The 25,093-nt window shown below is 45.5% G+C and overlaps 1 protein-coding gene across 3 annotated transcripts; it reads right to left on the bottom strand.

Annotated features, from left to right (window-relative positions):
- Positions 1-4,055: 4,055 nt before the first annotated feature.
- SLC39A13 (solute carrier family 39 member 13) lies at positions 4,056-23,293 on the bottom strand. 3 transcript variants are annotated; one of them, XM_086749286.1, is made up of 11 exons: positions 23,224-23,271; positions 17,755-17,861; positions 16,248-16,547; positions 15,704-15,817; positions 13,883-14,004; positions 12,452-12,604; positions 6,690-6,779; positions 6,271-6,321; positions 5,909-6,041; positions 5,676-5,775; positions 4,056-4,214 (listed from the first exon to the last, which is right to left on the bottom strand). In XM_086749286.1, the coding sequence occupies exons 3-11, from the start codon at positions 16,513-16,515 to the stop codon at positions 4,139-4,141; spliced, it is 1,107 nt and encodes a 368-aa protein (XP_086605412.1). In that variant the 5' UTR covers positions 16,516-16,547; positions 17,755-17,861; positions 23,224-23,271; the 3' UTR covers positions 4,056-4,138. The 3 variants fall into 3 exon arrangements, with proteins under 3 accessions (XP_086605412.1, XP_086605413.1, XP_086605411.1); XM_086749287.1 differs by lacking the exon at positions 17,755-17,861 and having other exon boundaries at positions 4,056-4,577; positions 23,224-23,293; XM_086749285.1 differs by lacking the exon at positions 17,755-17,861 and having other exon boundaries at positions 23,224-23,293.
- Between the last annotated feature and the right edge of the window lie 1,800 nt (positions 23,294-25,093).

Below are 25,093 nucleotides of genomic sequence, written 5' to 3'. Positions count from 1 at the left end.
TTGCTCCCGGCCACACCGAGCACAACCCAAACGCCCTCCCCAGCACTTCGCCCAGGCTCCCTGCCCAGAACAGAGTACTCCTGCTCTCCCCAGAGCACTACGCCTGGTGGAAGCGTGCAGCAACCACAGATAAAGCTTGTTTTAACCACATTTCAGCATGATCCCCTTCAGCAGTGCGCACTGGACAGATGGGATTACCATCCATGCAGCTGCGCATTAGTGCCTCCAAGGCAGGCAAACTGAAAGGGCTGCTGTCAAAAGAATTTTCTTACACATACCAGCTCAATTATGTCTTTCACATCAAGAATGAAAAATAATTTTCAAATACAGTCACTGCTCTAGATAACATGGAAAAATCCTTCAACTGGAACAGCGCTTTCCTGGAAACATACAAATATTCACATTTCCTAAATCTGCAATCCTTCTCTCTACATCAGTTCCTCAGGCTATAGTTTCAGAAGACATGGGCTTCGGCAAGACCATCACCTTAGAAAGCTCCCATGCACAAGATTCCTTCCAATTGTCCTCCCGTCTGTGCTACTGCAATTGCGCCAGAGCCACTCTTTGTGGAGCCTGTGAACCAGGCAGCTGATTTATCTATGCTACTTTTTTATTACTTTTGAGAAGGAAAAAGGGATGGGGGAAGGAGGCTCACAGCCCAGCCCCAGAGGCAGGGGTATCCGCACAACCAAAGAGAGCAGCATGACAAAGCCAGCGACAGAGACTCCAAAATGTACACTGCTGGCAAAGCTCCCAGACCATTAAATCACGCCCTTGATCACCTACCCATCTTCATCATCTGCCAGCTCTGGGGTTATGGTTTTCCTTCTTCTTAAAGAAGACTTCCGGTAAGAACTGGAGCCCTGTCCTAACATCAATATTTATAGGCTGAAAATCTTTCAAGTAAAGAATGGGATAAGACATGCTCTGAACTCGTGGTTTTGAAGGGTAGAGAAAATCCCAGCATCCTTTCTGGGCAATTCCTACATACAACGTTTGATGAGCTTGCCTTTGTCCCACACGGCAGGTAACCCCTGTAGTGTTAACTAATATCAGATAGGCCTTGAGGTTTTTAGATTAAAATAAATAAATAAATACATCACTAATCACAACAAAATATGGTTGCAAAACTCTCTGGACAGTTAGTTACCATACAAGCTCTCCCCTCCCTTTTATTTCAACTGTGAAAGCCTGAGGAGTAGAAAGGAGGGCAAGACAGAGCCCATACTTCTTTAGACCAACCCAGAGACATTGCTCTGTAATTCAAATGAAATTTGAATTGGATTTGTAATTTAATGAAAAGTAGTAGCTTCAACAAAAAAAAACCAAACACAAACCCACACAGAAAACCATTTATTTCATCTCTATTGTCTCCATGCAGAGCAGACCAATACAGATGAAGGGGGAAAATGCATAAGAGCAGCTGAAAAAATAGAGCTAGAAAATATGATTCTCTCTGCATTTCCAAAAGTGACGAATGTGGTGGAGTGATGCTCCATTTCCTCTCCATCCTCAGCCCTAGGGTTGACGTAGGGGAAAACTAATGAGCCCCTCCCTCCCACAAGCCCCGTGCTACCTCCTACCAGGGTATCTTCCCAAGAACCGCAGACTGTCCAGCCCTGTGGTAGCAGCCAAGAGAAACAACTCAGAAATTATTTCTTCGGTGTCATCCACTTTGCATTCCTGAATGCTGAGCACAAAATCCCGACTGTGGTTTTCAGTCTTGGCACGGCTCAGTGCTGATGCAACAATGCCAGCTCATGGGCGCGCTCACCTGGCAATGCCTCAACTCAAATGCCAGCCTCATTTTGAGAAAGACATCTTGGGAAACAGCAGGCACATCTTTCTGTGCAAACCCACTTCCCTCCAGAGCCCTACTGCAGGGTCTGCTTAGCTTCAGTTCCTGGGGAAGAGGTGGGGGGGGGAACACCCCAAAACTAGAACTAGAGGGTCAGCATACTCCCCAAGTCCCTGTAGGCTAATCAGATTAATCTTCCTTCCAGGAAAGCAGGAAGCAGATGCTACCTTCAGGCTTTGTGACAACTGAATGGTAAAGAGAATAGTTGGCAAAGGAAGGCAACTTTGTAAAGACGAATAAAAAAACTACACTAAGCCTCCCTCATTGTCGCAGTGAAACTAGTTACTGATGTAAGCCTGGGGTAAGGAAAGATGAAAAAAATTTAGACAACAGTTCCTGGGCAGAGAGAACAGCAAGCATGAGCTCTCCAGCACTCTCCGAAAAGTAGGACAGGAGCTGTCATAAAAAAAGAACTATGTCAACAGTTCAGGAATCTCTTAGGGAAGTAAATGCCTCTGCTGTGGGCAGCATACCTGCCTCCTTGCTCTGACCCAAATCGCCCTTCTCAAGGGACGAGCCCTCTTGATAAGGCCCTGTGCAGACTGGAAAGCTGAACTGATTTACAAAAGCTGTTTAAAGACAGAGCTGAGTTGGTGCAATTCACATTGTGGCATCTATTTTGTGTCCAATGACTCCGTTAGTTCAATCAGACCTGTTTTTAAACAGATTTGAGCAAAGCGAGGATAAGCTCTGCGGAAGGGATGATGTAGTGATTGTGCAGATCTCTGTGGCAACAAAACATCCCTGTGGAACGATGGCCTGGTTGGCCTCATAAACTGGGATGTGGGCACAGCACTAGAAATGCCATTTATTTTTATTGGTCTCAAATTGCCAAAAATTTTATCCCAAGCATCACACAACAGAAAATTCCTCTTAAAGCATACCTATGTCACCCTTTCATATCCCTTTATCTCCTTACTTAGCACACAGCTTTTCCAGACTCATTTAAAAAACAAACAAAAAAAAAAAAATCTTTTCACCAGCAGTTCCCATTTCAGCCCCTCTCCAGTACTCTTTGCTGCTGTGCCCCTTCCTTTAAAGGGCTGTCCGTATTATTTCTTATACAATCATCCCCAACAGACTAACTCCACTGTGAGGTAAGAAGCCCACAAATGGGCTACCATCTTTATTTTTGGTTATAGCATGCTCTTAAATAGTCTACACCAAACAGAGGAAGAGCTAACCAGGAGTTATCGGCTGCTGACCAGCCTGTAGTGTTCAACTATTGCCCAAACTGCCCAGACCTCTGCCATGACAGCCCAGGGCTGCTGCAGCATGCCAGGCACTGCTAACATGCTACACCCTCAAGAGAGCTCTGAAACGTGGTGTAGGGCAGATGGTGGGCAAGCTGGGTCTCGAGAGCAGGCTCAGAGCCATGTTCAGCTAATGGTTATGAGGAGAGGAAGCTCAGTCACAACAGCTACATGGCTTTCCTTCTTGATGTAGATGAGCTGGTAGTATGGCAACAGAATAAACATTTAACAACCATTTTTCAGATAAGAGTTAGCAACCATTTTTCAGATAACAGTTAGGCTGTGCTGGCTGTTGGAGTGGTTAGGACTGAGGCAAGTAATCTCCAAGTGGAGCCATTTAATTGCAGTGATCTATCCTAAAGTGCCTCAAACTTTTGGCTCCATTTCAACATAAAACAAATGCAAAATAGACCAAAGAGGTGGACTGCTGAGGCTATTACTACCTTTAGGAACAAGTGATGTCAATGAAAAGCCAGAGATCAAGTTGGAAAGGGTCCTCTCCCCTCTATCTCATAGCACCGTAACTTCTCACAGGTAGGGAGTTCTGGCTAAAGCTGTTAGTTTATTGTTGCTTTGCCATTCCTGTTCTGCCTCCAGCCCTTAAGAGTGATAGGAAAAGTCCTTCCTCTTCATCAGCTACAGGAATTGCTTCAGTTGTCTTCACACAAGAGCTTGGGAGGTGCAGTTCCATCAGAATGAACCAAATGAAACATTGTCCATTCGCTGTGGAGCAGGTGTTCAGTTCATTTCTGCTCACTGTATCTTTTGCTCCATAAAAAAAAGCCCCCAAAAAAAAAAAAAAAAAAAAAAAGACGAAGCCCTGATGTGTGGATTTTAGCAGAACAGGGATAGGAGAGCCAGGGAACAAAGTCCAGCACACCCAGACCTCTTTCTCACCTGCTTCTCATACTAGCAGCCAGATCTGCACGCACACACATGGGAAGTAACATTAGTGTTCCTTATTGCTTTGTAACAGCTCAGAGTCACTGCGGTGGCTCTGGGAGGTGTCATGAGGTCTGCGCAGAGGTCACTCAGTTGTGAGCGAGAGTAGCACCATGACTGTAATGCCCGTACACAGGAGCAGAATTTGCTGCAGGGAGTTCCTGGGAAAGAAACAGCAAAATTAGGAGGAGCCACAGACCAATCCCAACAGGCAGCAGTGTAGAGGCTCACAAATGGTTGGTTCTTTGCCCTTCCAAATTTACCACAAGGAGAACACCACAGCTGTATGAAGCCACCAACACAGCTGAGAAGACCCTTCTCCAGCAGCCCAGGGGAAGAAGTTGTCTGTAAACCGACAGGTGTTTGTTCCACTCAGCCGCAAGGCCCAACTTCAGGTTTCAAAATCAATTTTAAATGACTCGGTCATGCAGCTACCCGGATATATATTCCTGTCCTTTCTCTCACAAGACAGCCAGCACTTGTGCAGCATGTTCACAGATACTTTAGGGACCTCATCCAGCTAACTACACTTATGAGAGAAAAAAAGAAAAAAAAAAAATAATAAAAGAAAAGCTGATTAACTTGGCTGCTCTTTTAGCACCATCTGAGGTTTTTGCTGGATTGAAGCGACTATGCACCTACCACCTCTGCATACTCAGCCAACAGTTCTGCCAGTACAAGAAGTTACCAACCCAAAAGCAAGCTCCCAGCTGGTCATAAACATTTCTCCACCAGAGGTTCCTGCCTCCTCAGGTACAATTGTGGAGCTGTTTCAAGCACTTCCTTAACTGTTTCAGTCAAAATGAACTAGCTGAGCCACGGCCTCTTACTTAACCTACTGAAGTCACCTGTCTCATTACGACTGAAATAGGAGGGAACATTCAGGGGTAGCTCTGCCAGCAGATCTGAGACAGCCTTTACTGCGGTACAGCTCAGGAAACTAGAATAATACAGATGAGGGGAGGCCAAATATACCAGAATATATATGCACTAGTGTAAAAGAGAGATGACTGAGGTGGGACACAGTAACAGATGATGAAATGCTGAATGATAAAGAGAAGAAAACTATCATTTTCTACTCAGATAGCAACACAGCGGCATCTAATCAAAATTAATAAGCAAGAGGCTAAAAAATAAGTAATAAGAAGGATCATTTAACACAGTGCAGTCAAACTATGCAAACTTGCTGCCAAAAGGAGATCACAGAAGCCTGAAGGAATGGATACGGTCAAAAAGGGATGAGAGAAGCATGGGAAGGATAGATTCACATGTGGTTACCAGACACACACCCCTCTACAGGGCCCTGGTTCAGACAGTCCCTAAACCAGTACATGTCAGAAGCTGACAAGACAGACTGGGGAATGGGTCACCTTACTGGACATGTTTCTGAGCAACCTGCTCTATCTAGCTGCTCATGCCACATACTGCGCTAGCACAATCTTTGGGAATGACCCAGTTGAAGGTTTTCATGTTTCATAGGGTCTTTGTAGTCCCATAAACGCAATAGCTAGCACAGCAGTCTATCTAGATTCCAGCCTTGCCCATGCAATTTGGAAAGCTGCCATTCATGTGGTCCCAGAACAGGCATGGGGTTCTGCAGCAGAACAGGAGGGAGCACTTACCAAGGATTCTTTTCCTCCAGAAGATCAGGCACAACATTTACCAAGGCAATATATAGAAATCCTCCAGAAGTGAAAGGGAGGATCCAGGCTACGGTTTCCCCTGCATGAATACAGAAAGCTTTTTGTTATTACTGAGGCAAAGTCATGGAATAGACAGAGAAGGGAAAGAAGATACACACATGGAGACAAAAGGTCCCCTCTCCTATTCCTACAGAGGTCCCAGGGACCCTTACCTGCTCCTTTTGGTGACTGAGCACATATTGCAAAGCAGGCTCCTAGAATCCCCCCCAGAGCTGTGGAAAGCTGCATCTTGGCTGCGCTCCAGCGGTCAAAGCCAGCTCGAAGCAGGATTGCAAAGTCTCCAACCTAAAAAACACAAGAGTTGACAGTTAACAAATATGAGTATTCTCAGTCACAAAGGCCATCCATAACAAGATCAGTGCTTCAAGACTGTTTCTAGTTTTCCATGCTGCCAGTCTCCCAGAGGGAGCAGCTTTCAAAGGGACAAGAAAATGTTAACCACACCCAGACGACTTCTTAGTAGATGAAGCACCCTTGTAATCCCTAATGACAGCAGAATACAAAGCCCTCTCACCTCATGTGGGATTTCGTGCAGGAGAATGGCCATGGTGGTTAGGAACCCAACCTGTAGCAGAGGAGAGATGGTGATTAGGAAACAGTCCCTGCTCTGAGAGATGAGACTTTCATCAGCACGTCAAGGCCCCTTTCTCCAAGTTAAGACTTGTTACTCAGAGTTAAGAGCTATTCAAGAAAGGGTAGATGAGCTAACCCTTCCCCTACTGCCAGTACAAATGACTAACGTGTCCCAGGTTTGAAGAAGCTCTGCATTAGAGGGTTAGGATAGGGTTGCTTTTTATTGTAGTCTCCATTTTCTCAGGAACTTCCAGAAAACAGGAGGGAACTCCTGACATCTTTGGGTTTTTTTGGCACATTGCATCAGACTTGAGAACAGGTCTCTCCAGTTCAGTACACAGCTGGTGACAGAAACCTTACCTTTCTGCTGACCAGGAAGCTGGCTGCTACTGCCAGGCCATGTGTGAAGTTATCAATGGTGTTGGCCAACAGATTGAGGTATCCACTAATCTGCAAAGAGAAGGAAAGGTCTGTGATAAAGGAAGAGACATAACAAGATAAAAGAAAGCACATGGCTTAGACACAGGTTATACAGAGTCATGGTCAGATGGGAAAGGTCAGGACATATCCCTTTTCATTAAGACCTTAAACTATGTCAATGCACAAGTACAAATGAAATATTACGTTCAGTTTTAGAGTAAACTAGGTTTTAGGGTAGGCAAGCATATTCTGAAGATTAGGATAATCAGCTTATGCAAATGACAAAGAGCTCTAGAAACAGAAAAAGAGAAAGGAAAAAGAAGAAAGCCAAAATGCAAGAATATATCTGATTCTAAATGAAACTAATTTTAGATAACACTGACCAATTTACACAGACGACTGGTTTCAGGTATGCCCTGACCTTTTTTTCTAGTCGTGTACTTTAATATCCAACTGTTAAACATCTCTTCAAAAGTTGGCAAGAACAATGTAACAGAACAAATGCTGCTGACATTGCTTTTTATAACTAAACAAATCTTCAAGCATTGTACTAAAAAAGCTTGTGCTTGTGGGTTCACTTTCCCTTAACAAAGAATAAAAAGAGAAGATAGTGATGACAGTCACCAAAAAAACCACCTACTAGAAGGCTGGATAACATGTATATGCATTTGCATATAAACAGATTTCTAAAAATTATAAGCACCTTCCTTCCTCACAAGTCCATCTCCATATTAGACTTCCCTATCATGCAAATGATGATCATCTCCAGACAAATTCTGAGTGAACTGACCTAAAGTGATTTATGAAAGTACCACCCCAGCTCTCTTGCTTACAGGTTTTGGGGTTCTTTTCCACCAGATTTAACAAAAACTACTGCATGGAGGTCCTGAGATACTGCAGTTCACTATACAGCATTGCAGTTTAAATTATTATCAAACCAGATGTCAGTCAATACATCAGGCTGACTCTGGACTGCCAGAACTAAGCTGGCGCACATTCACTGCAGGTACAGGGCAGCATCCAGCGAGCTGAGAGGGGAGACTGTCTAGAAACTGTGAGGTATTAACCTCTTACTTTACCCCAGCATCAGGTGCCAAAGTTCACCTGGCAAAACACAAGTGCTGATGGGTTTCATGAGCTCTTCTTGGTCTTCTGCTCTTCCCTCTTTCTATCAAACTCTTGATAGAAAAAAGATGCTTGCAGCATCTTTTCTTCCTGTCATCTCTACGCCACAGCTCAGGTGGGCCTTTCTGTCAAGTCTCCCTCTCCAAACCATCACCTTTCTGCAGGGCACTTCTACTGCACTATCCCAGGACATCCCTACAGTTTCTAAACTTTTAAAAGTACATTCATGATTAAATATGAAAATAAACAATTAAGCAAATTCTAACTACAGATCACGTTTAAGTAATAATCTAAGTAGCATCTTCATAATGGATGCAGAAGTACCTCCCTGCATGTTTTTGTAAAAAGGGGAACAGAAAGGGATGCATGCAAGGAGACCCATAAACACAGCAGTTTTACTTCTCATTCCTCATTTCCAGACAAATATGACTGTTTAAAATTTCTCCTTTTCATGCTGGGATTTTATGTGATTGCATTTTCCCCATAGGCTAGTAATAATTATTTGCATAAGTTTTACACAAAAATGCTTTCCCGTAGCACTGTATAGGGAAAAAATAGACTTCATGATTAAAACATTATGACTTTTTCTTGTCAGTGGCTTGAGCAAAAGCTGTCACTGAATGAAGCAAAGCCTTGGAGTGCTCAGAAATAAATTGGGTTGATTTGACAGTTATGAGCCTCTGACATTTACATTCTGTGAATTCCTAATAGGATGTTCTCGTTGCTCATAAAGAGCACAGCCAGATGAAGTGTTTATGTTCATGCTTCAGAATTAATATCACAGTGCAATAAAACATACTTCTACAAATCAGCAAGGACCTCATGTGCCACAGGGAAAAAGAAAGAATAAGCTACAACGTTTTCACTTCTTGAGGGAACAAAGGCTGCAATGCAGGACAGAACTGATCTATGTTTGGGTGCAAAGGAAGCCTTCCACCTGCAGTTTTCAAATTATTGCAGCAGCAGCTGAAGAGCAGAAGTTCTAATATACATGGACAAAGGACGTCTGATGACAGCCTACTGTACTGTTAAGCCCTGAAGGGTGACTTTGTTTAAATAGTATCTTTCCCTTTTTTGTTTTCTGAAAAAAAGAGGAGTTACCGAGTGAATAGTAGAAACCAAGGAAGTCTGGCTTGCTGTGGCTTTCTCTTTTCTTTTTAAGCACCTACTTTGCTCACTTCCAGCAATGCGGTTTCCCTGCATGTCCCCTCCCCACTCTGCACTGCATGACAGCCACTTCCCCCCCAGGCAAGGGCAGTGGGACTCACCTGCTGACTGCCAGCCAGGCAGACCTCTCAAACACCATGCAGCATCTAAGTTTGGCCAGGGTTTTTCAACACAGCCTTAGTTTGCACTCCTCCTCTACCGCCACGCTGATTTTTATGGAACTTGCAGAAATTTGATTACCCTCAAGACTTCTATCCTCTCTTGAACTCGAGTAAAATTAATTACGGGTTCAAGAGTTATTGAAAATGAAGGGCAGAACAGATGGACAGACAGATGGAATGACTGCTTACATCGTTGCCTAAAGAAACAGGCTAACAACGCGGGAATATCTTGGTAGTTTTGGCAATTTCCCCCCTACCAGAAAGACTATTAAAATATTCAGATTATATGCTCAGAAAGTAGAAAGTTAAAACTACACACGTTAACTCATTAGCTTCTATTTCATGCATATTGACAACAGTCTATAAGACTGAACAGATGTGTTTGTTAGGATTTTAAAGCTAGAAGGGCTCTCCATGGTTGTCTAGACCTTCTACGTAACACAATCGAAAGAATCCCATTCAATTTCTGCACGAAGTTCATTGTTTAAGCTATAGCATACTTTGTAGAGAGCAGCCTAAATCACAGCTTAAAGCCCACAAGAGACAAAGGATCTACGACATCTCTAAGGTAAGTCGGGGCACTGGCAAGTTACTCTCAGTTACAGAGTTGTCCTTGATTTCTAGTCTGCTACTGTTTGGAATGGCTTTAACTATTCAAATTCAGCCGTGCCTCTTACATGGGCATTTGTATACTTTAAGTCATCCCTGTTCTGTCTTGTCTACAGAGCTAAAGATTAAAGAAAACCACTTCTTACCACATACTGCAAACCTAAAATAATTATCTCAGCTCTTTTCTGACCCCTTTACAAATTATCAGTACTATTTTGGATACTATGAAGAACACTACTGGAAAAAGGCAGACAGCTTTTTCATTACTGCTATATAGAAAGAAGAACATTTTCCTCTTCTCTTACACATTATTTCCTACTCACCCATCCTCCTGGCTGTAGCATCACAATGGAAGAATGTATTCAAACAATCTTCTACTGTGATTCTCATACCTTTTTCCAAGGCATTGACTTCCTAAAAACTGTCCCTATCTTGTAAATATGATCTGCATTCTTTCTTAATCTATTCCTTAATATTTACATGATCAAAACATGTTAAAAATTCAGCTCTTTTGATGAAGTTAGTTTAGCTGATATCACTGACCTCACACAGCCACAATGTGCCATTTAAGTAATACAGCAGTATCTTACAGTGGTCTTCCAGTACCTAAAGGGGGCTTCTAAGAAAGACAGGGAGAAACTCTTTAGCAGGGCCTGTTGTGAGAGGACGAAAGGTCATGGCTTTAAAATAGAGGGAGGCAGATTCAGACTTGATATAAGGAAAGACATTTTTACCATGAGGGTGGTGGAACACTGGAACAGGTTGCCCAGAGAGGTGGTGGATGCCCCGTCCCTGGAAACATTCAAGGCCAGGTTGGACGGGGCTCTGAGTGACCTGATCTGGTTGGAGATGTCCCTGCTCCTTGCAGGGGGGTTGGACTAGATGACCTTTAAAGGTCCCTTCCAACCCTAACCATTCTAGGATTCTGTGATCTACAGATGTGAACATATCCTGTTTATATAAACAATCACTTAGAAAAATCATAAGTCACCAGTGAACAGATTTGAGGGGGAGGCCTCATTAATCCAGTCCCTGTTGATAATATAGAATAACTGATTTTTAATACAGCTAGTATTAACAAAGTTGATTTAGTGCAGTACTAGTTTTATCAGAATGTGGGAGAAAGTTATGTTTTATATACATTTGCCAGTGTAATTACCTTTATCAAACAATGTTATGACCAATAAAAGGCAGGGAAAAAATGTCTTGTTGATAAGAATTTATCTTCCATAAGATCATATCAATTAGCATGAATACATTATTATTTTTTACATTAGGACCAGGCCCTGAGCAACTGTGTCCCCAATCAGTGTTTCATTTCTACTTGAAATCAGTGGTAGACTAAACATCTTCTAAGTCCAAAGTTCCTTATATAAAGCTTTCTAAAATAATGGCACAATGTTTCATAACCCAGTAATGCTGGTTTCTTCACCACTGTCACCTCTAGAAACACCAATGCGGCACTTTGCAGTTCGTACAGCGTTCTGTACATACTACATGAATGTGACAGATACCAAAAATATTCAGTGACCTCAGCATATCTTTCACATTGTTTAGTAAGAGCTATAAAGTTACAGCAAAACAAATTTAAAATAGAAAGACTGGAGAGCCTCTGACTGACCACATATGCAGGTTTGGGCTAGTTCATGCAGCCACACTGTGTTCATAGTTACTCTCCTACAATCTCGCACATTTCTATGGGCTTTCAAACTCAAATTATAGGTCCTCCTTCACCAAAGTGGTCCTTTGCTCTCTTGCTTGTAATGTTCACCCAGACAGGGGTTTCCGCAGTCCAAAGATAGTAATATAAAACTGAAAGCATAGCCAATCTAAAGGTTAGCCACTGCCCAATGGTACAGTACTCCTTTTCCCTCCTCCACCTCCAAGGCTATGAGCTTGCTGATCTCCTTTATCTCAGCATTACAGGCTGCCTGTCAACATGTCAAGCTGATTCTAGAAATTAAGTTAGGAGAGAAATAAACTAGGGGGGCAGGGTGCAGAGGGGAAGAAAAAAAAAAAAAGAAAGAAAGAAAAGTTAATTCTTTGCCTGTTTAGTTCCCTGAATAGGCTCACTGTGGGGTTACATGAGGTCCAGTGCAAATGAAGTGATGGCAAATACAGGTCTGGAAGCAGAAGTGAACAAGAAGCCCTTTTTGACAGCAGGTATACTGCTCATCTGAGAGACTGAACTTTTACAGCGGATAGCTTCAACTGTCAGAATGCTTCCAAGAGCTGCCTTAAAAGGAAACGTGCAGCTCACAATCAGTACAGTGCAGGCACTAAAGAATTGAGAAATCATGGCACAAAAATTTAGGCAAAGAAAGACATAATGACTATAAGATATAGAGTAACAAAATGTGACAGTACTGTACTTTGGTCTTAGGATTCAGCCAAAACACACATCATCACACTAGTGCCTTCACATTAGTGACTCTGCCTCTTTTCCATAAGCTGCAGCACAGTTTCTCTCCAAGTCCACTATGTCCTCCCTGCTGTGACCTGGACAGACACTTTGACAGAGCAAAATTAAGCACAACTCACTCAAACAGTTCTTTCCAGAGACAACTCACTCTCCTGCTGAATTTTAAAATATATGCCCCGTAAAGATAAGATGTGAAAGTCAGTTTGTGGGTCTCTTACCTTGATTCTGTTGTCTGTTGGACAAGACTGGAGAGACGAGCCATTACACTGAGTTGAATGTGTTCCTGCTCTTTGGGATTGGCCTGTCACCTTTGGCAGGGGGTAGCCACTTCCATTGGGAATCTTTCCAGCTGGTGGTTTGGAATCACAGCTCTAAATTAGTGGAAAACAACTTGTCACTGCCTTTTTGTCAGTGATGAATGAGCATGAATCAGAGTCAGAAATCCAGTCTTCACACTTAATCCTTTCGTCCTTACAATGCAAATCAGCAGCTTTGGTACCCTAGTTTAATAAGGACAACTGCCAGAAAGAGACAGATTTCAGAGAGCATTGTGACATTTGTACTGAGACAACAAGACTTCCCCAATCACCAAGATAAGGAAAGTAGAAAGAAAGAGGAGGACTTGCAGTCACACCCCCTTGGCATGAGCCAAGTTCTACTGGAAAGACGAGGGACTGGGCCTGCCACTTCTGCTGGCAGCTGCTTCCCAGAGAAACACAACTCTGTCTGGGCAGGGGATGGGGCAAAAAAGAGTATCTTGCTGTCCCCAATGAATCAGAACAACTAAGTCTAGAGAATTATTCTATAGCTGCAATTGTCAGCTTATAACAACAAAATGCTCATCTCAGACTTCAGCTTCACTATAAATTAGAAGATTACATTCCTTTCAGGCTTTAAAGTCTCATGTTGAGTCGAAGTAACACCTAATTGCTCTTACGCAGTGCCTGACCTGCAGTTTCTCTCAAAAGTCATGATACTGCAAGGACTGAACAGTCTTTAGGAGTTGCTGCTAGGAGTTGTGCAGATGTCTGAAGACTAGCTGCTCTCCTCTATCTTGGAATTACCTTCTCATACCTCTGTCTACACTGCCTCTTTGCAGCTGGGTGACCCTCCTCTGAACCATCACTTAGTATTACCTGGCCAATCATAAACCCCTTCTGCTACACAAAGTTACCCAAGCAAACACAAGGTATGGTCTAGGCCATAACCAAGAAGACTGGGCAGGGAGAGAAGGCTCGTCTTTGTCCCAACTGAGGACCCAGAAGGGGAGTGAGTCATGACAGCTCAGTGGAACATGCATCAGTGAGCTGTCATCCCTCAAAGCTTACTTGAGCAAAAGTCTCATCTGCAGAGTGCTCCAGTTACCAGTCACCGTAAGAGGGGAGCTCTCTTCTACACATACCACATCAAGAACAAAACCAGCCCAGAGGTGAGAAATCTGAGCTAAAACCACAAAACCAAAGCCTGGAGATTAAACACCTTCTTCTAGAGCCCAGTGTCAAAGAAGTGGCAAAAAGGTCATGAAGGGCATTGACAAGCTACTCACAGCTCCAGGATCATTTGCTGAGCCTGTCAGATAGGGCAGATGAGGTGTTTAGTACAGCTTTCCAAACATAACAGCACTCCCTCCCCTCTGGCTGCTAACTTACCACACCAGCACACGCCTTCTCTTCTTTCTCTAGGAAGATCTTCTCTAGCACCAGGAAGGTCAGGAAACCAATGATCACCCAGAGACCCAGAAGCTTCTGCTGCTGAAAGCTCTGCCCTTCTCCTGAGGGACAAGAGAGAAATCTTCATGTCACTATCAAATGCACGGTGTTTCCCACATGTGAATCCATGCCTGCCCCACAGTTTAAGGAGCAGTTCCAAGACAAAAACAAAAACAAAAACAACCAAGAAATGACAAAGGAAACACTTCCTGTGAGGAATAAGGAGAAATGTATCTCAAAGCAAATAAGTTTAACTTGCTCATTCTTGATCTAACAGATATCCTCATCTCAGGATACTCAGAGTAAGAGCCCCCACCCCTTTTGCTTCAATACGGCAATCCAGAATATTCCTGACAACACTGGGAATTCCCCTGAGCTCCAGAGGCAAGTGACATTTACATCAACAAAAATCCTGCAGCTGTATCTACTAAGCAGCAAGCCCTGACATGAAATCTGCCATTAATGGAGCTACAGACTCACCTTCCCCTTTCTGCCACACCTAGGCAAGTTATTAAGCCCAAAGCTATAAACTTTCTTTTCAATTACAGGCAACCTTGCGAGATAATGATCCATTCAGCCTGGCTGCAGAAATGGAGATTGCATTGCAGTGGAAGAGCAGAATGACTTTGTAATGGGTCAAGGAAACCTTTATGCTTCAGGACAGTCTGGCAGAAACAAACTAGAGCAGGAAGTCAGAGTCATTTAGGAACCGCTGTGGAACGGGGAAAAAAGGACAGCAGGTTTTGCTAGCAGTGCTAGAGCCATGAAGAAGAGGAGGACCAAAGGCCCAGCAGATCTGAAATCCCAGGACATAGGTGCAAGGAAGTCTGGGAAACCCAGGGCATCCTTTTCCCTCTCTGGCATTTTCAGCAGGGAAATGATTCATTGGTTTCTCAACAGGTCAGAGGGAGCAGCACTTGCCTTCTATGCTATCAGTTTGCTGAAGCAGAGAGATACAATCACAGGCTTCAACAGCTCTGGCTGTCTGAGGGGTGAAGGAGATACACTGACACCACAAGCTCTATCCCAACCTGACCAGTGTTTAGATTGCTGGCGAATACAGGTTTCTGTCACCTGCATTTCCTTTTTCTCCCCTTGCCTGCCACCCTGTCTGAGTCATGGCTCTATGGACAATTTTCCATGACTTCTCCTTGAGCAAAAACTGAGAGAGCAACCCATTTGGGCTCCCATAGATCAAAATACCCAGCAGAGGGGCCCCAGTTAGTCCCAAGAAAGAGACTCTAGGAGTAACACTGCTATTGGGACAGATTTATAGGCAAGATGCATCTGATGGGGCAGAATGTCCACCTGAGATGGTGCATATGTTCATGTACCAGACCACACACACATTCATAGCTTCCCATTAGGTTAAAGAAGCATTCCCTTTCCTTACAGGGAGGACTAAGGAAAATCAACAGAGATTTACAGGAGTTCAAAGCAAGATAGGAAAAGTTGACAGACAAGAAATCCATTGCAAGTTACCAAACATAAAGAAACCGTGGCCAATTCAGGAAGCCTCCAATCTCAAAATCTCTGAAAGACTGCAGAGTACAAAGATTAAGTAGTTCATGTGTTTTTATTGTTCTTATATACCTCCCTAGGCATTTGCTTTTACAAACTGTTTGAAAGAGAATACCAGCCTAGACCAGCTGTTGGGCTGACCAAGCCTGGCTGGTCTTGTGTTTTCAAGACAGAACGGACTCACAGTATGTAGCAGTAGGCATAGCATGGAGCGCTTCTAGGGACATAAGGCTTTCATACCTGTCGTTGCACTGCATGTGTAGGCCCAGGCTTCAGGAAGCAGGTGCAGAAATACGTTCCCCAGTAGTCCACCAATTGCAAAACTCAACAACTGCTTCAAACGATGTGATCCAGCTAAATAAAAAAAAAGAAACAAAAACTGATCACAACTCAGCCAGGAGCCAAAACATCTCCAGCTAGGATTTTGCACAAAGAGGCCTAAATTGGAAGCATCTCCAAAGCAAGATTTCAAAGGAGAGAGCACCAAACAAATAGCTGGAGTGCAAAAAAAGCCTTTGCACCACTTGGCTGTGAGAGCAATGTGTGGGAAGGTCCTGGACAAAGCACGGTGCGAAACAAACAATAGTCTGTACAAGCTCCATCCAGGGCTTGCATTTGTTCAAGGACTCCATATCAAACCAGCAGGTATGGACTAAAGCACTGGAAATGGACTGTCTATTTGAGAGGACAGAATTTCTGTGACAAGGTCCTGTTCATCAGTGTGCCATTCAGTCACAACCCAGGACTTTTGGCTTCAGAAAGGCTAATGCAGGTAGAGACTCACCTTCTGACCGCAGCGCGGCTCCTGTCTCAAATGGGATCACCAGCAAGGGGAAAACCCCACTCAGCCCCACCATCAATGAACCGATGAGGGAACAGATCCAGGCATCCAGCCGCTCGCTGCTGAAAAGGTTTCCCCAGGACTCTGCTTCCTTCTCACATAGTGGACCAGAACTAGCAGCAACATGACTTCTTGGGAGCTGCTGAGCTTCACAGGCCACGATCAGAAACAAGGAGAGTGTCCCATCAAGCAGAAGCTTTTGTTTTGTCATCGCTAAGTGGTCTCAGCCAGGCTGGCTGATCTCTGAAAAAAGCAGTGGAGAACAGTTCTGAGAGCATGTCCAAGACTTCCTCCCACCACCTCGGAGGAAAGGCCTCAGTCACACCATCCCCTCCTTCAGCATCTTAGCACAGGTATGTATCCCCACAAGGAACACCTGAAATTTTTCCTGATTTCAACAGAGCACTGAAAGACAGAGAGGCTGTTTATCATTGGGTGTATGAAACTGCACATGGGACATCTTGTGAAAGAGTCTGGATTTCAGCATCTCTCCTCAGGTGGGCTGGACAAGGACTCCAAGTATCCTTGTCCTTGCCCTTCAGTGTCCCGAGGTTTCAGAGAAAGATTATTGACCAGAGATGCTACCCAGATAAATCTTCTCTGCCGTGGAACGGCATCCATGTAACAAATTAGGATGCAAGATGGGCAACACGACAGAGGTCTGTAAAATCATGAGTGGTGTAAAGATGGTGAACAGGGGTAGATTATTCACCATCTCTTCAGACAGAAGTGCTAACAGCAATCACATGAAGCCAGTGAGGGTCAGCTTCAAAACAAACAAATGTGACTCTTCATCAGATGGTAACTTGTGTGGTAGTACTTCTCCAAAAACAATGGAAAATTTTACATGGATTCAACAAAAGACAGGACAGGTACTAGAAAGACAAATCTATTGATTGTTTAGGGTTAGACAGCTCATATTAGATTCAGGAAATCCCCTTATCTGAAAGGAGTTGGAGGTTGGAAGAGTAGTTGGAAAATACCATATAGACATGTCCTATTTTTATTCTTTCCTAGAAGGATACTGGGTTAGATGGTCTCTTAGTCAAAATCAGCACAGCTGTGACTAAAAACTCTTCAGTCACAAGAAAACTGGAGAGAAGCAGGCATGTTAGAAGGGGAAAATAAAGATAATTATGCTCTTATTGGCAAACAGGAAAGGAAAGCAAATGATGCAAAGGCTGGAGTGCAAATGCTCCTTCAGTCTCTAGATGAAAAAGTGAAATGTGACAAGCAAAATTAATTTGGAAATCGGAGAAAAGAGTAGGTTAGAAAAGAATGGCTTAACAAATGTTCACAAAATAGCTGTAGATTGAGAGGGAATAACAGCATTCACCTGAAAGCATGTAAGAAACCAAAGTAACCTGTGAAGCGTTAGTGACCATCTTTGAAAATTTACAGGAATATGGGAAGGCCACAGAAGGCTGGAGAAGCATCATGCCTCACCTACCTTTATAAAAAGAAAAAAAAAAGGTGGGAGAAGACTTAAGTTACAGACCAGTAACTTCAATCCTCTGAAAGATTCTTGATCAAGTTAAATGATCAGTTTGCAGTTACCTATAAGATAAGAAAGTGATAAAGATAGCAAAGCATTAAGTAACTGCCAGACAGAAAGGGGCTTGAAATTATCAAGACAAAATTCAGGGTATTGGAACCAATCTAAGGGCTCACTGCAGCTGAAAAGGACGGTGTTGGCCCTTGTTCCCCACCCCCTCACAAAGCATTCCCTCCCCATGCTCACTTCTGACTCAGTGACTGAGCAGGGTCAGAACAAACTAGCAATAAAACCTTTTTTTTTTTTTTAAGGCTGGCCCTTTTCCAATTTCCTGAACTAAACCACTGCAGGAGGAAGGTCCAGTTGCAGTGAGCAATCAAAAAAGAAAATTAAAGGACTGGGTCCCGTGGCTCCTGTGAAGCTCCAAGCACAGTGACCACGGACATAAGGAGCAGGGAGGATGCAAGAAGGAACCAGTGAAGACACTGCCTTGGCTTGGACAGCTGTGCAAGAACCACTAACACTTTTTGTAGCAAGATAACGTCTGATCAAGTGTAAACTCTACTGACCCATTAAAAAAAAAAAAAAAAAGTGATGGGTTTTGTAACAAGAAAAAAAATCCCTCAATATAGCAAGTTCAAACAGGCTCAGGATTTTGCGATGTTTTATTGCAGTGTTTTGATCTGACTGCAGGAACCCTAGACCTACCTATGGCACACTACCACACCAATCTCGCTAAAGATCAGTACAAAACAGTATACTAAGAGGGAAAACAAAAATCAAACAGACATGACCAAACAGTAACTCCGATGTGCCACAAAAAAAACCCCAACCAAACAAACAAATAAAATCAAAGGCATATATGCATTACATTGACTTAGAAATTAATTCCAAGCCAGCAGGCTTATGTTGCCACAAAGTAGACAAATGACATTCTGGGACACATTAGTAGCTACACTGTAGGTGTGACACAGAAGCAGTGATTCCATTCCACTCCACACACACGAGACTTTAGCCAAGGGACCGCACACAGCCTCGCATACTCTTCTTTATAAAACAGACGCAAAAATCAGAGCCAATGCAATGGAAAGAAACAAAAATTAGAATGTAGAAAGCATGACCTGGAAAAAAAGACTGAATGATCTGGGTGTGTTTAGTCTTAAAAAGATAACGCTGAAGGGAACAGAACAGTCTGCATACATTAAAAGTCACAAGAAAGGGGGAAAGTGCTCAACTCTTCTTCTACATTGTACCAGCCGCTCAAATGGTAAACAAGATTCAGCCTGGATATGAAGAAACAAATTTATATAGTGTCAAAATGGTGGTAACTGAAACAGGTTGTCTGTGATGCAGAATCTCCAGCACTGTTGTTTTTTCTTTTGAGAAAAAGAATAAACATCTGATGCTATTCGCTATTTCATTGCAAAGACCAGATCCCTTCTTGAAGTCCTTCCAGTCCTACACCTGTAATTTGATGTAAGCTGGTAAGATCCTTGTTCTACTGGCAGGACCCTAGGAAAGGGGGCTGGTTTTCAGCTGTAAATCACTACTGGCACAACCACTTCAAAACAATAGGGAAGGGGGGGAGGCAGCAAGGGACATTTTAATCTCTCACAGCACTCCATGCACCAATTCAACTTAGGCACCAAAGTGAAAAGGCCCTGGGCTGATGCTCAGAGCACTAGTAAAAACTGGGAGAAGAGCCTGATGGCCAGAGATGCTGCCCTCTCTCCAGCTCCACCGCACCAACGTACCTGGGACACTGCCAGGCCCTCAGGCTCCCCTCACTGGGATTCAGGCTGCCCCTGCAGCTATGCAAACAGACACACAACTATGGTAAAAATACAAAACAGAATCCCCTGAATTTCTCCGTGAAAACCACCACAACACAAAAAGACAGGAAGCTCTTAAAATGTTAGCTGCCCCCTAACTGAACAGAATTTCTTCTGTCCCGAGCACCCACACAGGCTGAAGCCATCAGCCACAGGGGCCCCTGCGCAGGGAGGTGATAGGACTCCAGGTAGGTTACACCAGCCACAGACTTCTCTCTGCTTACTAGCTGCTGCAGAACAACTTGCAGCTAGAGAATTTCCTGCTTTAAAAAGAACGGGCACCCCTTCCAACCCCAGAGCACATCTGACAGATGTCTTCTTCCTTTATGACAGGATTAGACCCATAAAATGTCTGATAACAGCTTTTTTTTTTTTTTTTTTGTGAGGAACAGAGAAAAAAAAATCAGGATTTATACAGCCATCATATGCCTGTGAAGAGGAAACAAACACACACAGCAAAACAACTGCTCTCCACAGCTCGGCAGTGATGGGAAGCGGCACAAACTGGCCCTTTCTGCAACACTGTCGTCACAGCTTTTGAGAATCAGTCTGGAAAAGTAATCACTGCAACTGATCCAACGGGTCCATTTCTTCCATCTCGTTCTCCACGTTCATGGACCTCATGTGCACCAAGGGACACTTGAAAGGGCCTTTGAGACTAAGTAACCAAAATCCTGGAGAGAGGCAGACAGAACAAAGGGCATGTCCAGGACTCTGAAAACAGGCTGCATACCTGGCTTCATTGTCCTTCTTCCAGCAGCAAAAGGGACCAGGTTCCTCCAAAAAGGGGTGGTGGTGGACAAAAAATGGGCATAAAGAGGTAGAAAAACTGATTCCACTAACTCACACCTGTGTCAGTCAACTGTCTGTGGTCCACAGGTCTTTCTGCTCTTGTTACTCACACAAGGGAAAACCAGTACATTTCTTTACACTTGTGCTGCCTGACTGTCGTTACCTTGTGGCTCAAGAACATCTCCCTATATCATGCAATAAATTCCATGCTTATAAAACATCTATGAGGAACTTGGTGCACCATCCAGGACATACCTGAACTGATCTTTGCGCCCGGCTAATTATTTAGAGTATATTCCCAGCATTTGCTTCTTCCTAACATGTCGAAACCACTTGCTCAAAAAAAAAAAAAAAAAAAAGGCACTTTCTATCTCTATAGCCCCTTCGCTACTCTCTCTCATTAGTACATGCTCCTCATGAGACATTAAGCTTACCTAATGTTTGTAAAGTCTCTAAATTCAAACTAGCTGCACCTAAGACAAATATTTAAGAGGAAGAAAAGGAGTAGTCAAGATGTAGTCTTAGAGAAAAAAAAGCTCAAGAGAGAAAATAATACCCTGCCACTACAGATGCAGAGGGTAGAAGAAGTCTTTACCCACCCCTAATTTTAGACAACAGTGTCTGTTTTAGGAATCCAGCTAGAGAAGGTCTTGAGAAATTTCTAGAGAAAACACCTGCAGGTTCTCAGAGAAGTCTGCGGTCACTATGAGGCAGAGGCATAACAAGGTTTATAGAGATGTGATTTCCTCAAGAAGGGTATATGACTTATTTAAGAACATGCATGGGAGAGAAATAGCCAGTGCATCATTTACTCGTCAGATTTGATGACAACATCATTTGGGATCACAGCTCCTAGTCGTGCGGGACCACAGCCTGGTCACTATTACCACTGGCAGCACTGTCCAGAGCTCCATGTGTCCCATGCAGGTCTCTAAGCCGAGCATTCAGGAGCCCGATTTGCTTAGCTCCTTCTGCAACAGCCTCAGGACTGAAATAACCAGGAGATCTTCCCAGCTCAGGAAGAACAAACAAATGAGAATTTGCCATTTACACACCCCTGAGCGGGGGCACGGGGAGGCTGCCCACCCAGCCAGGAGAAGAGCTCCTGCCCTCCTCCTGGGAGGCTCCCGGGGCCTCCCCCACCTCACAGTGCTCACTGAGCACCTCTGTAGCAGGCAGTGCCTGAGAAAACACGGACGAGCAAAAACCTATTGGAAAAGAGAAAATAAAATATTGACACAATGACAATTTCTGCAGCAACTCATCTCCTTCCCTCCTAGACACTGCCTTTTCAGACCACAAAGCTTCACCTCTGTCTTAGCACAACTGCTCATTGCCACACAATGATGTTTTAGATGTTGCCGGGGGAAAAAAAAATGAAAAATAAAAGGCTTTTTCACAAGTGTTTTCCCTGGAAGCCAGCTGCCTGGTTTTACAGCTGCAAAAGAGTACTGCATGGAATGGAAAAAAAAAAGAAGTTTTTTTTTCCAGGAGGAAGCATAATTTCCAGCCAAAAAAAAATTCTCAACAAGCCACCTCCCTCCATTAGCCCTGTGGAAAGCTTTAAATTCCTCCTGGAAGCCTTGACCTTGGCAGAGGCACAAAAGGTCTCCACTCTCCCGCCCTCACCCCGAGCACTCCCTTCTCTCTCAGTCACTGTCCCTCTTTAGGCAACGCACTGGTCTGGCGGGACCCTTCCCCTTTCCTCCATCCCTCTCCTAAAAACCCGCTTTGCACAGAGCCTCGCGTTTCTGCAAATCACGCACATGACAGCGTGCGCAGCTGAAAGCTGGAGATGCCCAGGATTAAGAACAATGGGGTGCTGCAGATCAGCACAGCTTACAGACCCCGGGCAACCGCACGAGCTGGCAAGGAAGGCAGCTCAAACGCACATCGAGCGCTGCCGTCGTTCGGGAGACACCGACTCCCTCCCCATCCCACCCAGGATGAAAGAGGAAAGTTTGCGGATCAGGTCACAGCGTTCACACCCTCGGGGCCAGGTGGGATTTCTATCCCCCTACCCCCCAGCCCCCTCACCGTGGCAGCCCGAGGGCGGGCAGACACACCCCTCCCCCCCCGCCCCCCGAGCAGTCGCTCGGTGCTGCAGCCCTGATGGGGCAGACAGCGCGGGTTTGCCGTTACTGGAATGCCGACCAACGCAAAGTGAGGCGTATTTGCGGGAGGAGGGACAGTAATTAACTCTGTTCACGCACCTTACCGGACCAGGACCTCAGTTGCCCCCCCGGGCCCATGTGCCACCGTAGCCGCGCAGACCCCCCCCCGCCCCAGCCCGGGAAGCCGAGCCCGGCCACCCCCTCGCGCCGCGCGTCCCCGCGGGGGAGGCAGGGAGCGGGGCAACCCCGGTGCCAGGACCTCCCTGCCGCATCAGCGACTTCCCAAACTTTCTCCGCTGAGTCCCAGAGAGGCTGAGCTCCCGCCTCGCTGAGCCGGGATGGACCGGGGGACGCCGGTCCCGGGAGCCCGGGGAAGGAGCCAGGGCCCCGGGAGCGGGCGGCGGGGAGCCCGCGGTCTCGCTGGGCCGGGGCATAGCTCCCCGGCCCGGCCCGGCGCTGCCCCTCGCGTCTTTCCCAAACTTGCTCCGCGCTCGGCTGAGCCGGGCAGGGCCCCGTCGGTATCGGACTCGGCTCCGCTGCGGGCAGCGCTGCCCGCCGCCGCCGGCCCCGCTCACCCCGTCCCGCCGCTGAGCTGCGCCGCCGCACCCGGCCCCCGCCGCCCACCCCTCGCCACCGCGACAGCGAGTCGAGTCCCACCGCGACCCCGGGCCCCGAGCCGTCGTTACCGTGCGCCGTCGCCGCCGCCGTGCCCCGGGCCGCCGCTGCCATCCAGCCGCAGCTCGGCGCGGGCCTGCCCCGCCCGGCGGCCCCTCAGCTCCGCCTCCCCCGGCCGGCCACGTCGGTCCCGGCCTCCTCGGCACCAGCGTCGCCGCCCCGGCGGGGATCCGCCGCCCCGCGTGCTTCCGGTCGCCGCGGGGAGCGGGGGGGGGCTGGCGTCCGGTGCGCTTCCTGCCGGACGGGGCGGAAGCGGGGCTCGCCGTGCCGGCCCGGGCCCCGCGCGGTTCCCCGCCCCGGAGGCCCCGGCCGAGGAGGAGCGGCCCGAACTCCGCCGCCGGGGCCCGCGGTGCCTCGGTGGCCTCCCGAGGGGCGCGTGCCGGGACAGAAACACGCGTGCTGCGGCAGACCTGGCCTTCCAGAATGTGCTTACCGAGAGCTTTTTACACTTTTTTTTTTTTTTAATCTGATTGGATCATAAATTCTTTGGGCTACCGGTGTGTAAAGATGGGCACAGTGGAAACCTGGTTTTACACATAATTTCTGGAAGTTGTTGGAATAGACCAAAGTACAGCAGCCTCCTCTAGGACTTACCTTCCGAATGGTTTTAAGAGACAGAATGACTTTTAAACACATTTTCCTCCTCCTCACAGGTTCATTACAGTCTTCCTGGTGAGCCTTAGGTAATCCCAGAGCTCCACAGGCACTGGGGTCCTGACTGTTAGTGGTGAAGAACACCCTCAGTTCTTAGACTGATGTGCAGAAACTGCATCTGTTCAAGAAACTAGGTCAGAAGAGAGCAAAGATGATTAACTTTTATACAAGCTGAGCTAGTTTGGAGCTATATGGGTTCCAATACAGGCACTTTCCAAAATGTACTGACGCACCTTTTACTTCCATCTCTTACCATTTTCCCTGAGACCCAGAACTTGTTTCTCACTCTAACTTTCGGAATGAATCCCGTTCCCCAAGGAGACGCTGCTGACGCTGACGCTTTCTGTGGTTTCGCCGTAGCCTCATTACATCATACCAATGTCATGCCCTGGAGCAGGAGTTAGGAATTAGGTCAGCCACAGTCGTCTGCACTGGTTTAGCTGCACTCTCTGCATTCATGTAACGGGAACACAACCCTACCTGCTGTGGCACTGCAAATGCAGTTTAAGAAAAAGTTTTATCTTTTTCACTTGCAAGCAGAATGTTCATATAGGAAGGTGAATTCTGAAAGTGAATTTTGAATGAAAAAGTGCTGTTATTTGGTTCTCAATTTGTAAGATTTATGGTTCCTGTGTCCAGAGCCACCTTCCTACTGCCTGAACAACTATCATCAGCCTTCCTGAGCCTTGCTCCAGTGGCACGGTTCCCTGCCCTGATGGATGATACCTGTGATATCTACAGCAGGCACCTCACCAGGCAAACCAAGCCACACTGAGAATTTCAGACTATTGCAATCAATAGCAGTATCGTGATTTCAGAGAAATGACCGGAAGTTTGCTTTTGACTTTAGTGGTGTAGGATTTCACTCCAAGACTCGGGTTTTATGACATTCTGCCGTAAACCAACACAGGAAGAATTCTGGACAAAATGTGCACTCAGTAGCTTGTGTCATCAGGTGGCAGCAGCTAATGCACTGTGCATCAAGTAGAGCTTTTTCATAGTTGGTGGCTGTATAATGAACTTTCAGTGATAGTCTAGAGATCAGTATGGCAAAATCAGAGTCCAGCATGCTGGGTCCAAAATGCTGGTATTTTGGCACAATAGCAACTAGGTGACTGGAGCAGGGATCGGGGACTTTCTCCTGCCTCCCCAAGCCACAGAGCCGCTTCAACCTGATTTCTCTGAAATTCTCTGTATTCTTTATGGAATTATTTCCTCAGCTGAGGA

The sequence above is a fragment of the Chlamydotis macqueenii genome, chromosome 5 (assembly GCF_036417535.1).
Source record: "Chlamydotis macqueenii isolate bChlMac1 chromosome 5, bChlMac1.mat, whole genome shotgun sequence".
NCBI lineage: Eukaryota > Metazoa > Chordata > Aves > Otidiformes > Otididae > Chlamydotis > Chlamydotis macqueenii.
The sequence above is the reverse complement of the archived record's forward strand: the minus strand, read 5'-3'. Positions and strand labels throughout refer to the sequence as shown.

Excerpts from the sequence above, each read along its gene's own strand:
- SLC39A13 (XM_086749285.1), bottom strand. The coding sequence starts at position 16,515 with ATGACAAAACAAAAGCTTCTGCTTGATGGGACACTCTCCTTGTTTCTG. Across the intron at positions 12,605-13,882 it reads AGAAGGCGTGTGCTGGTGTG|AGCTGTGATTCCAAACCACC; the intron begins GTAAGTTAGCAG and ends CCACTAATTTAG. Across the intron at positions 6,042-6,270 it reads TGCACGAAATCCCACATGAG|GTTGGAGACTTTGCAATCCT; the intron begins GTGAGAGGGCTT and ends TGTGTTTTTTAG.